Below are 13,669 nucleotides of genomic sequence, written 5' to 3' on the forward strand. Positions count from 1 at the left end.
ACTGCATATTATTACTTTTCGTAGCTTCGTTTGCAAAATTAGGCCCTTTTCTAGTACACAGCCTTAGGCCTACAGTACCTTTAATCCGGTCCTAGCTATGCGTGGCAGTTATTCCCTAACCTTAATGTCCAATTGTTTTCCGCCAGGCTTGTCCGTACTTGTCACAATGGTCACAGTGGTCAGCCTGCAACGCAACTTGCGGATTCGGCGTCCGGACCCACACCAGGGTTTGCTTGAACGGAGTCTTCGGCCTTATCGGCTGCCTTGGATCCGACAGTGAAACACAGAACTGCAACAACGGGGTGAGTTCAATTGAAAAGTGTCGCAAACTGCGATACCAAAATAACACTTTGCTAAAGACAACAGCCATTTCAAGTGCAAAGTCAAATTAAAAGGAAAATACCGAATTAACTCTATATCAAATGTGTTATTCTATATTTGTTTGTTTTTACAATTTTTTTAAACTTTTTTTTAGTCGTTTAATACATTTTTAACAGCGTTAACGTTTTGCTTATTTTTGGAATAAAAACTAAAAAGCGCACTTTATTTCTTCTTTTTTTCGTTTTCGTATATGATTTTAAAACATATCAAAACCTATATGGCTTTAAGATATGATTACATTTGGCGCTCATCTTTGTATTTATCTTATGGTCTCACTTTATCAATCCTACCTGTGTATATTTTTACTGAAATTCTGACATACTCCTGATATCGGCCCTTGACAAGCTTATCTTCACCTTCTTCCTAAAGGCATGCTCTTATTGGACGAACTGGGACGGATGGAGCGGATGTTCCAGAACTTGCGGAGGAGGAGAGAGATCGCGCTCCCGATCCTGCAGAGACGGACTCCAGGACGCTTCTGGATGCAGCGGATCGAGTTCCGTCTCCATCACTTGCAACCTCAACGTATGTGGCGTTTTTGCTTTCAGTGTTTTTTGAAGTGCCATTTGGTTATGGATTTCGCTTTTTGTGTTGCGAGCAGGGAAATTTCTAAATCGCACATTATTTTTGTAAGATATCGGCTCGTTGAAATTCTCAGGACTTTTTAACGGCAAACTTTTCAATATAAACGATTGAAACTAGATATAATGGCATTTCTCTCAAACATTTTTTTCAATTCTTGGAAAAATCATGTATTGCTACAATTTGCCGAATCCACATCCGAAAAACGTCGAATAGTCAGCCTACTGCAATTAAAACACATACAATACCTTCTAATTTTTGATGCGTATTTACAGGCTTGTCCCTTCTGGGACGTGTGGGGTAGTTGGGTCGGTTGTTCCGTCTCCTGTGGGGGAGGTCGCAACCGTCGATACCGCGCATGCGTCAATGGTCTCCATGGCGACATCGGTTGTCACGAAGGCGGATCTATGGACGAGCTGGAATGCAATACTCAGGTTGGGTTTGAGATGCAGCATATGGCGTGTTTTAACATAACTCCGATAATTCTAAAAATAATATTAGTCAGTCGTTTATAAGATATAGTGTCGCCATTTACTTGCAAGGGCATTAGCTCTATTTTTTACAAACATCTAGTTTTCCATTAGTTAAACAAATGCACTTTACTCGTCACTTGATCAAGTCAGGATTCTTAAACTTGTTTTATAATCAAGTATCTAACACTTTTTTCTCTTTAAACTAATATAAAATACTATGTTGTGTAGTTTTGGTCAAATATAAAAACATCTTTAAAGTACAAGCAAACAAAACACATTTATTAGATACAGGCGTGTTCATATCGTCAAATTATTCAAACATATCCTCAGATGGCGCCTGACAAAGTTAGCTTAATGCGCCGCTCCTAATGCGCAATCCATTTATTCTTACGTACGTCTCGCCTCCAGGTGTGTCCGTCGTGGTCCTCTTGGACCTTGTTGTCGGGATGCAGTGTGACGTGCGGAAGAGGATCGAGGACCTACAGGAGGGTTTGCGTCGACGGGGAGCTGGGAGACGTCGGATGCTCAGGAGACGACTTCAAGTCTACTTCTTGTGTGGAAGGCGTAAGTTCAACATTGGAGGCGTATACGTGATGTGGTTGTATTGGCTGTCCTTGGTTTCAAAATTTCAAACGATATAGGTTTCTAAAATTAGCCAAGCTTGCAAAACATGACTCCCGGCCTAAAATGACAGATATTGAGTTTGATTTCGATTTCTCTTACTGCGGTGATTTTATTTTATCCGTTATAGTCCCAGTCACTTGCAAAACAAGTCCAAATTGATTACCATTTAAATAATATGCTAGGCTTTATAAAAATAATAGAAAACTCGTCTGATCCTTTACAAAATTTTAAAGAAATAAAAAAAATATATATTGTTTACGTAATTATAGTGAATAACGCAATTTTAACATTTTTTTTCACAAAAATCCGAATAACCAAGTCACGTCGTTTAAGTACATCAAGGGCGATTAATCTATTGATTTTTATTGTCATAACAGCACTGCGAATTACTCCTGTCCATATGTAAAACCTTCGGTAAATGTCCGTAAAACTAAGAACGACATAAACAAAAATAAGAAGTTATGTGTATCTATCATACAGTATTTTACATACACTAACATAAAAAAACTTTGCGGACTTAAAAACTTTTGTCTATGCCGCCCACCCCAATTTATAGCAAGATGTTCCCCTCCGCAGGTCTGTCCGTTCTGGTCCGACTGGACCACGTGGTCCTCGTGTAGCGAGCGTTGCGGCGGCGGAACTACGTCACGATACCGGAACTGCGTCAACGGCGAGCAGGGCGACGGGGGGTGCCTGGGACCTGTGCTCGTCCAAGATACCTGCAATAATGTGGTAAGCATTATGGCCTTGGCAAACACCGGGTTTTTCTAATCACGTTTTATTTTAGCGGGTTGAACGCTGTCTAGGCCAGTGTTTTTAACCAGTGTTCCGCAATAAGTTCATTAGTTTGACAAATGTTCAACGGGAACACTGATCGACTATCACTGGATAACACGATGGGCGTCAATTGCTTTTGTTTTATGAAACTATTTACCACAAGTTTAAATAGTTTGTCGTAGTTTATTTAATTAGCTGATGTGTAATATAAAGACCAGGTAAACATATAACAGTATGATTGTAATTTTGTTTTCTTGTTGGTTTAGGTATATTAATACAGCCCGAATATCAATTTTGTGCTCATCCGAATAGGCCGAGATATTAAAAATAACAAAAAATTGCAGTTAATAAATTGTTGTGTTATTGATTTTATTTCGCCATTATAAACTTTCGTTTGGTGTTTCGCAAAATCATTTTAATGCATAAAGTGTCCCGTGGTTAAAAAAAGCTAGAAAACACTAGTCTGGCATCAAACAGTATGCGCCAAAAACGGTAAGCGAATTGCGTCATTCTTTCTTTTTGAAAAAATTTAACATTTTTGCCAAGGTACAGGTGCATAGTAAATCTCCCAATCTTATCAGAAAAGTCATGTGATTTTTCTTTCTTAACCGATTTCTCTTTTTCTTAAAGCCATGCTCGAACTGGGCACCGTGGGTAGAGTGGTCAGCGTGTACTCAATCTTGCGCCGGTGGACGAAGATCTCGCGCCCGAGTGTGCGTCAACGGTGACGTGGGCAGCCAGGGATGCAGGGGAGCCTCAACTATGGAGGATTACTGCAACGCACTGGTGAGCTATCCGAGATGGTTGCCTTGCCTTCGATACTTTTTGCTGCTAGCTGTATTTTTCCAGTTTGGCTTTAAAAATATTTGTTTTGAAAAACTGATTCTAACCACTTGGATATTTAATAACAATACTTCACACTTAATCAAGGATACAACAAAAACAAAAAAATTGAATCGTATTCTTAAAATGATCATTGTGTGGCCGCAAAACCGGAGTGTAAGTGGAACACAGTCGCGTCAGTCGCACATGTATAGAGATATAAAGTCACACTTATATTGACCAAAAAGGCACAAGAACCCAAAGTTAAACGATATAACGGCTTCATATGATTTGAGGCTTTTTAATGTGTTCTATATGCAGACATCGAAACCTTACCTATCAATAAATCATACGCCGTGCGATTGATACGTCAGTAATTTATCTTTCATTTTACTAGTAGTACCTTGCTTTGCCAAAAGTGCATAGTGATAGGAAGTAACCATACCTACCCGTTCAATCGCCAGCCCTGTCCAAGCTGGTCGACGTGGTTCACCTGGACTCAGTGCAGTGAGCGCTGCGACGGGGGTCAGAGGTCACGGTCACGCGTCTGTCTGAACGGCGAGGAAGGCATGGACGGGTGCGCCGACGGCGAGCTCAAACAGAACGAACTCTGCAACGACATTGTAAGTGAATCCAGAATTTTTTCCCACCAATCGTATCAACCTACTAATATTTTTTGTGTAAAAATAATTAATAATTCAAATTTGCGGATAAGGGTTAGCGTCGCGGGGTTTACGCTGTAGGAATAAATTGGCTTCTAAAATTGGGACCTTTCATTTACTTTGGTTGTACGTTTTCTAAGCTTTTGGAAAGCAATTAGTATTTTTTACCTAAAACAAGTGATTCCACCGGGAAGTAGTTATCGATTTTTTAGGATGAAATATTGTAAATTGAAACCACCCAGAAAGTTCACATCGAATTAAATTGAACGATTTTTTGCATATTAGTTTGTTTTGCATAAATGTTTTATATTTTCATACCATTTTTATTTAAACGTGAATTTTGAAATATTTCTTTGCTTTGACAACAAATTAAAAATTTGAAGGCTTTGGGGCATTTATTTTAAATCTGAGAGTAAGTTAGAGAAAAAAGCGGGGAACGCACAATGAAGAGGGAAACACTAGGAACTGTTTGGTGTTACCATGACACTATAACTAATTGTTGGTTTTCTTTTTATTACTGTGTATAATAATATCAGTTAATAGCTATTTCAGATATTTAGGTTGTCAACTGTACTATTGTAACATGGTAATTGATCACCACTTGAGTCTTACTATACGCCTTTATTACAATTCCAGTCGTGCCCTACGTGGTCATCGTGGGGTCAGTGGGGTGCTTGCTCGGCGTCTTGCGGCAGCGGAATCCAATCGAGGGGACGCGTTTGCTTCAACACAACCGACTCGGGACTTCACTGTTCGGGAGACTTGATGGACTACGCCCAGTGCAATACACAGGTATAAGAATAAGTGTTATTATTTGACCAACAAAGGCGAGGCGAAACGGCTAGTAATTGACTATCGGATGATAATGAATAAGGGATTTAGTAGACTGGAAGCAAAACCAAAGTGCTGCATTTCAAAATCGTGACAGGGGTGTAACTTGAAATAAGAATGGACAAATTTTGAAGCATATATATACTGTTTTGGTAGTTGAAGTATAGACTGAATATTAAAGTCTCCATATTTTTTTCCTAAATTTAACCCATAAAATATTTCAAACCTGGATAAAATGCTGGCTTGTTTTTTTACTCGTTATGGTAAACAAATTTCTAACAAGCCTTTCTGGATGGTTGGCTACCGACATCATTTTAAAGCGCAATTACCACTTAAAACATTAAACACCAAATTCCTAACAGATATATGCTTTCTGCTAATATTTATCACTTTCAGGACCATTTAGTTTATTTTGTTCATTAATTTTATCTAATAACCGTCACCACGACCTTAATTTTTCCACAAATACGTCCGTTCTGCGCAGGATTGCCCGAGATGGGACGGTTGGAGCAGCTGGTCGCCTTGCTCGATCACGTGTGGCCGAGGCGTGACGTCACGGGAGCGCGTATGTATTGATGGCGTGATCGGCGATCGGGGATGCGGCGGGGACGCTGTGGCCATTGTCACCTGCATCAGAGGGGTGAGTTGCCTTTTTGTAAGATCGAATTTTTTGCGCGCAGATGCTTGTTGTTAAGTGTATTTCCTTTATAGAAGAAATGAATCGCATTCTAAATTTAAAATCACTCAAAAAATTTTTTTTAAATGTATAGAAGCATTGTCCATGTCTGGTTGTTGCTGTTTCTTGTATTTTTTTATGATAACCGGAATTCTAAGCTTTTTGTTTTAACGCTTAAGTATATATTAGTATTTCAAACCAACACAGTGGCCTTGCCTCTACTTAACGCTATAACGCAAGTTTTTTTAAGTGTGCAAACTTTTTAAATTTTGTAAAACGAGCCTCAAAGTAAACAAATGCAAAGTTTGGATCGAATTAAACAAGAAACGGCACAATTAATTAACAAAAAAACGGTTGGTTCAACAACCTTCTGCTTGTTTTATCGCCAAGGTCTTTGTAAATCTGCCCGGAATATACCCTTGCGACTATTTTTATGAGTGCGAATGAAAAAGATAGGCGAGATAAAACACATGTCAGAAAGCGAAGATTCAACAGGGATTCGGAGTTACTTGTACTGAGCTTAAAAATCCTATAAAAAATAAATATTAATCCAAATAACGTTTTTGCGATTAGAACAAAATAATGCAGTTTTATGTATTTTGTTTTTGCTCTAAAATTTACCTAAACCTTTACAAAACGTTTTTTTTTTTCGGTATTTACGAACCAGTGGTTTATATTTTTTGAAACAGCTTTACGAAACCCTGATTTGGCTTATTTCAACCTAAAATGTTTTCATTTTTCATCAGCAATGCGCCTTCTGGAGCGAGTGGGCACCGTGGAGCGGTTGTAGCGCCTCGTGCGGCGGCGGCGAGCAACGTCATACCCGGCGTTGCATGAACGGACGAGCAGGAGACTCTGGATGCGAGGGAAGCGACGTGGAACTGCAGACTTGCAACTTCGACGTAAGTGTGACGGATAGGCTTTCTTGCGAGGGGTTTGTTTTGGGTGGCCGTAGCCGAGATTTAGTTCTACTTGTGTTGCAGGCGTGAACTGAGTATAAAACAGACAGCTACGACAATATTCAGTAAATTGGAAATGAGATAAAGCGATAATGACGTCATAACAAAGTTGCTATCTGTATAACGAACATCAAAGCTTATACAGACATAGGTAGTAGGTATTGGCTCTAAAATATGTTCTACGTCTTGCTACAACTTCCAGCCATTAGACCAAATTGTTTTTTTTTCGATGTTAATGTGTTTGAAATATTTTGCTGTACAATGCACTGTTTGCGTTAAAAAAAACGTAGGCTTTAAGGATATATATCGAAGATATATACCGACTATTTTTTTTTTGCAAAGAAAGATATGTAAGGCGTCAGAAGGAAACTTTACAAGCAGTTAAAGGTAGTAAAGATATAATAATGATGCTTGAAAATGTTGCAGTAGCGAGTTAGTCAACCGACAGCATACTCATAAACGCTATTTTTCAAAATAGCCGTAACGAAAGAAGAACTGCAGCTATTCTGCATCGGCTAAGCTTTACGAAGAATTGCCAGAAACACTGACGAGTGATGCGCAGATAAGTTCGGATATGCAGGCAGTATTTAGATAGCTATAGTTATTATGATTTTACTGATTTTGCTTTTTTCCTATCAAAAGCCCAAAATATGGGTGGCAGACTAGAATTCAGAAACTATAGAAGCAGTCGTGAGAAGGATACAGCTTTTTATCGCCCCCTTTTACTGCACACAGGTGACTTTTGGCGAAGAAGTTCGCTAGTTTAGCTCAAGTTCTTCAAGTAAAGATGCATTTTTTCAGGCCTGTCCAAGATGGACGGACTGGGGCAACTGGACCGACTGCAGTGTCACGTGCGGTGGTGGTTTACGGACAAGAGGACGCTTCTGTGCCTTTGGTGAAATCGGCCAACCAGGATGCTACGGCAAAAACATCGAAAACGACTTCTGTAACGCCCACGTAAGTCGAAATCTACCAGGAAATAGTCGTGCGTTAAAGGCTTTTAGGTGTCATTTATATGTAATAGTTAATTATTTGTCGCGCTACACGCGAAAATATTTGTATAGAAATGTGAAATATTTTTCTTGTCGATTTACTGGCGAAATATTATTTGGCGTATACGTCGGTTTGTGAAGTAGTTAATAAGGTATACTTTCTTGACTTTGAATCTTTAAAAGTACATAACTGTCTTTGAATTGATTTGATTTGTGTATTGAAACGTCTTTGACAAACACTATGTTTTTCCCAAATTCTTTGAATATTCTTTGAAAATAATGTAAGTCCAGATTTAAGTTAGGTATTAAAATAAGTGCGGTTAAAAAAACAGCTTTTAGTTAGTTTTTATTGTTTGACCATAGCATTTATATTGTTACATTAACAAATTATACTGAAAAATCGTCAAGCGATCCAATTTTTGGTCTTTGAAAGTGTATAAATTTTATTGGAAAAGTCTTTGAATGTCTTTGAATTTTTTTATGAAACTGTGAGTGAACCCTAAATAACGACCTTACCTTTACTGGAAACTCCGTGATTTTTTTATATTTATTTACTGGTGCCATATACGTCTTGGGTGACTTAAACTCTAATAAATTAAAAGTAAGTTAAAAACTCGAAAGGACAGTGCCCACTATAGTGCCTTCTCTCGGCTGTAACCCCTTTTCGCCTTTCCAGCCATGTCCCAGCTGGACCCCGTGGACCTCCTACAGTGATTGTGACGTCACTTGCGGCGGAGGGGTTCGCTCGAAGACGCGATCGTGCCTGAACGGGGACCTGGGTGACGAGGGGTGCACCGGACTCCCGATACAGGCCTCTTCATGCGCGGACAAAGTATGTATTCAAAGGCCTAAATTGCACAATGTTGCGTGCAACAGATATTTTCTTGACTTCGATAGCGGACCGGATATGCAATTGCGTGTTTCCCCTTTTTGTCTTAATGATTATGAAAGAACGAAAGCGTTATATAACTATTAATATGTGCAATTTGCATTTTAGCTTCATTAACGCAATGTAATGCAGGCGGAAAGCAGAAGACACATATTTTCTTACAAGAGCGATTATTCTCTATGGACTAAGCACAGCTAGCCGAAAATAAATACAATTTTGTATACAATTTTTTTGACCTAATTGTTATCAACAAAGATCTAAATTTAGCTTAGTTTTGCGTTTTCGGAAAATAAATTATAAAATAAATTTTTATGTGCAATTTAGTATCATTTAAGAAATATGCCGCGGTCAGGATCAGTTCTTACAGTTATCCGGCCCTTTTTGCAAGTCAATTTTTTTTCCTTACAAAACAAGTTTGTCCGTTTTTAGTCGTTTTAAGAACCTCCGTTTTTAATCGCGTTATGAAAACTTAGTCAACAAAACGCAAACCGACTGTGATTTTTTATCGACAGGAATGCCCGGTGTGGGACAACTGGCAAGAATGGACGGAGTGCAGTCGCAGATGCGGCGGTGGCAGGAGAAGCCGTGGACGCATTTGCCTCAACGGGCTGCCCGGGGATCAGGGCTGTTTGGGTGACGTCATCGATGTGCAAATTTGCAACAGCTTGGTAAATAATATCTCTGGCGTTTTGTCGTTTTGTAATTTAAACGATATAGTCGTGTTTGATTTAGTTCTGGGTATTTATAGAACCTGTTAGGGAATGAGATAATAAACCTATCAAAAAAATACTACTTTCTAAAAAAGATAAAGTTTAACAAACCGAAATCAGATGTTCATTATTTAAGGTCTTTAAAACTTTTTCAATTGGATGATCCTTCATGGTAGAATTTATAACTAATTTGTTTTTTTCTTAAGTGCCAAGTAGTCAATTTTACTAAGTATTGCACACCCATGACGAACCCCAAACCAAAAAGCACAAAAGCAAAAGACGTATCGCATCGCCAACTACATCTCATCAACTTCATTTATTGCTTTCTCATGATAGCCCCGTACCACATTGAAGGCTAACTGTTATGAAACGTTCTCCGCAGAACTGTCCATACTGGGACTCTTGGGGACCATGGACTCCATGCAGCATTACATGCGGTCGCGGCGTCCGTAGTCATGAAAGGTCGTGTATTTTCGGCACGGTCGGAGATCCAGGCTGCACCGGACCATCAACACAGAACGCCGAATGCATCGAAGGGGTTAGCGATTATACTTTTCTGTTTTTGTGTTAACCAAACGTTAAATTTCTAGTGTGTGTTTTTTAAATATCTGTTTTTAAGTGTGTTTTGTTAAATAGCTGCTTGTGCTGGAACTAAAGGTGCCAAATAATTGTGATCTGTCGACAATTCGAGTGTTGTTAAATGGCCCGCAAAAATGGTTCATAAAAATTAATAACGTTGGACATTTAGGCAATCTTATAATATTTAAACAACGAATTGCTCAACCATTAACTGCACAGACGCTTTATCCCCGATTTATCGTGTCAAAAATAATAAAATAAAAAAGTTACACTAAATTTCTCTTCATTACCTATCGGCACACTTACGCGCCATTCCGCCTGAAAAGTTACGAAACGGCACACTCTCTTCGACAGAATTGCGCCTTCTGGACCGAGTGGAGCCAATACAGCGACTGTTCGTTGTCGTGCGGAGGCGGAGAGAGGAGCAGATACCGAAGGTGTGTGAACGGACAGGCTGGAGTCGACTGCGAAGGGGATGACATTGACACGGATATTTGCAACGCCCAGGTAAGACCGACTTTGGTTTGTTTCTCTCGATACAAAACCGTATTTTAGCTGGGTCACCAATTAAAAAGGAGCGTTTAAAGGCACCTCAACAACGCAACATGGTACCACGCCTAAATACAAGAACGCGTTGCTGTGGTAAAGATCGACTGCCATAAGTTTGTCAAGACCACTATTAGCTTGAAAACATATAATTCTCGAGTTATTTTTTGTGTTAAAAATTGTATTTGTTGATGCTACTTACAGGAACTATTTTAACAACAAAACTAGTACTTTAAAGTTTTGTGAAACAGTTTGACGTGTATTTTGCGTGTTAACGGTAATCGCCAATTGTCCTCTGTTTTAGGTGCTTCATGCCCGCAACAATGCATACTTTATCAATCAGGAACAGGTTTAAAAAATAAACAAACATCACATACTCTTAATATAAACTGTTGCATAGTAATCCCATCTTCTTGTTAAGCCTAATTAAAGAAACTAGCGAAACAACACTATACACATATACACACATTACACATACAGTATAAATAGGCCGGTACATATTTTGCCAACCCCGGCGTTTTTCAACCCGAAGTTGTTTTTCTGACGATTTCTTTCGCACGGTAGGATTGCGTGTCCTGGGCCTCTTGGACCCAGTGGTCTTCCTGCTCACAAGATTGCGGCAGCGGAACTGTCAGACGAAGCAGGACCTGCGTCAATGGAGAACCGGGCGACGTCGGTTGTAACGGTCTGTCCGTCGTGATTCGTGATTGCTACCTTCGGGTGAGATTATAATCAGTCCAAGTTTTGGCGCCGGTCGTTTTGTCAATTTGAAACAAAGGTCGTTTTGCTTGCTTGAAAAAAAAACGGTTTTGAGAAAGCTGTACGAAAATAAAGCGCCTACATATGTATAATGGTTTTCAATAAAGCTATATAATTTAAACTGTCTGTTCAAAAAAGGCTATTGCGATTTACAGTTTAAGCTTTTTAAATATCATTTAGTGTAAAACGTATACTTAAGACCAAATAACAAATTGTTTAAGTTTAGAGTTTTCTCCTGTAAAATTGTTTTTTACGAATATCTATGTTTGTTCTTTCGTTTAGTTTTAAACGTATTTTAACCTCCCCAAAAATGGTTAAGATTAAATTTTTCTATAGAGTAAGTTTTTACGACTATCTGTGCTTAAAATTTTACCCGGATCAGGCCGCAAGTCAATCGCTAGTAAACCTCGCCACTTTTAAACCGTCTATACCGCTTTATCCCATTGCAGGCGTGCCCCTACTACGGCGAATGGGGCGAGTTTTCGTCGTGTGCTGTGTCGTGCGGCGGCAGTTCGAGGACCAGAAGCCGGGTTTGCCACAACAGCTTCGGCGTAAACGACTGCGGCGAAGCGCTGCAAGAGACAATCGCTTGCAACACGAGGGTAGGAATGCCACGTATAGTTGTTTGGTTCTTTAAAAACAGTCGATGGTTTTGGGGCGTATTCTGATTTAGACGGTACCGCGACTATTAGGCATTAGTAATATGTTGGTCTTATTCCGAAATGCCCTTTTTTCGACGTTGATGTTGTTCCTTTCTTAGTTTTATGGCTGGAGTCTGTATATACATTATTCGACGCTTTTTTACTTTTCTTTAAAATCGGGTGACCAGTTCAAAGACGCAAGTAAAACGTTTTCCATCTGTAGTTTCGAATCGTGAAAATCGAAACGTCAAGGTAAAAAAGGCCAAGCGAATATAAGTTGCCTGGTTCATTTAAAAACAGTTTATTTTCTTAAAGTAATAAAGACCACGCACGAGAAAACTTGTTTTTACCATGATTTGCAAAAACTCCACTAAAAGCAAAGGTAGATTTCAAACATAACCCTGAAAAAAAGGTTAACTCCAATAGGTAAATTTATCTTACTTTTGGAACGCTATCCTAGTTGTCCTGTACATACAATTGTCCCACTTTAAAAACAAATGGTATCACCTAAACATATTGTGATGTCTTCAGGTTTGCCCATCTTGGTCCAACTGGTCTGAAGAGGGAGATTGCTCCGTCACTTGTGGCACTGGACTCACACAGAGGACCAGGACTTGCCTCAACGGGGTTCACGGAGTTTTGGGATGCAGGGGAGTCAGAAGAGAGTACTCGGTCTGCAATAGCGGAGTAAGTATATACTGCTCGCTATTTTGCGAGTCAAACATCCACATTTTTGGTTATTGGTAAAGTAGAAAATTACAACATTTACGTTTGGATAACGAATATGAAAAAGGGCGTCTATATGTGAGATTGACTTTTTTCAATTGTTGCCTTGTGTGCGTATAATATACTTTTATACCCTCGCGTTATTTGAAAAAACGTCAAACAGAAATAGCTTGCTCCTCCCATCATGCTACTACAAATCGGCTAAAAAGTATCCATTCTTGCTATATCTACAAATGTAAGTTGACATTTTTAGTTCGAAAGTTATTTTTCATCCATTAACAATTTCCTAGATCAGACGTTACCAATATTTTCTCTCTAATTTTCTCCCAGTTAAACATAAGTTTATTGTTATTTTTTAATGTTATCAAAAACAAGCAACTTTTCGAACTTATTTCCTAAAATAGACAAAGCTAACCCTCGAAGTAAGTCAAGCGCAAAGGAAACGCAATTTATCTAAACGTTACAACAAAACGCAAACGTGCACTTTTTCCAAAAGAACTGTCCTACCTGGAGTTCGTGGGGCGAGTGGCTTCCTTGCAGCGTTACGTGTGGCCTCGGAACCCGGTCCCACAGCCGCCGTTGCATCAGCAGTTCAGGAACCGGGTGTAACGGTCCCGACTCGGAGATCGACGAGTGCGTCGTTAACGTAAGTAATGTTTTACTGCTGGTATTGACCGTTTGCCCTGCTGGATTCTTTTGGCGTTGTTCTCCGATTTGACCGAGACTATGTGCAATATGCCAATTTTTGTTTCGTTGTTTAACAATGCTTTCTTTGACGTCGATGGGCTTATACATGTTATATACCAGGGGTAGCCAACACATCGATCGCGATCGACCGGTTAATCGCCACATTTCACCTGGTCGATTGCGTCGAATATGTGTTACGTCAATACAGTCGCGGAAAATTATTCTTTGACGTAACAAATTAACCTCCATCGCTGGCTTGGAATGCAATTACCGCTCAAAATGTTTAATAAGCGTTCTTGTGATTTTATTACCGAAAAACTCAATCTAAAGTCTATAAAAGATATTTCAGTTGA

At 39.3% G+C, this 13,669-nt stretch overlaps 1 protein-coding gene across 1 annotated transcript in view; it reads left to right on the plus strand.

The window, feature by feature from the left end:
* Window positions 1-13,669, plus strand: part of LOC146163838 (uncharacterized) — a 120,984-nt gene that overhangs the window by 71,358 nt on the left and 35,957 nt on the right. The window contains exons 101-119 of the mRNA XM_083380604.1: window positions 147-302; window positions 751-906; window positions 1,239-1,397; window positions 1,845-2,000; window positions 2,637-2,792; window positions 3,468-3,623; window positions 4,124-4,282; window positions 4,958-5,113; window positions 5,637-5,792; window positions 6,575-6,730; window positions 7,589-7,744; window positions 8,456-8,611; window positions 9,181-9,336; window positions 9,761-9,916; window positions 10,312-10,464; window positions 11,068-11,223; window positions 11,712-11,864; window positions 12,435-12,590; window positions 13,126-13,275. Of these exons, the coding sequence (XP_083236730.1) occupies window positions 147-302; window positions 751-906; window positions 1,239-1,397; window positions 1,845-2,000; window positions 2,637-2,792; window positions 3,468-3,623; window positions 4,124-4,282; window positions 4,958-5,113; window positions 5,637-5,792; window positions 6,575-6,730; window positions 7,589-7,744; window positions 8,456-8,611; window positions 9,181-9,336; window positions 9,761-9,916; window positions 10,312-10,464; window positions 11,068-11,223; window positions 11,712-11,864; window positions 12,435-12,590; window positions 13,126-13,275 (2,958 nt within the window). The remainder of the gene's footprint in view (window positions 1-146; window positions 303-750; window positions 907-1,238; window positions 1,398-1,844; window positions 2,001-2,636; window positions 2,793-3,467; window positions 3,624-4,123; window positions 4,283-4,957; window positions 5,114-5,636; window positions 5,793-6,574; window positions 6,731-7,588; window positions 7,745-8,455; window positions 8,612-9,180; window positions 9,337-9,760; window positions 9,917-10,311; window positions 10,465-11,067; window positions 11,224-11,711; window positions 11,865-12,434; window positions 12,591-13,125; window positions 13,276-13,669) is intronic.

The sequence above is a fragment of the Ascidiella aspersa genome, chromosome 2 (assembly GCF_963924565.1).
Source record: "Ascidiella aspersa chromosome 2, kaAscAspe10.2, whole genome shotgun sequence".
Lineage (NCBI taxonomy): Eukaryota > Metazoa > Chordata > Ascidiacea > Phlebobranchia > Ascidiidae > Ascidiella > Ascidiella aspersa.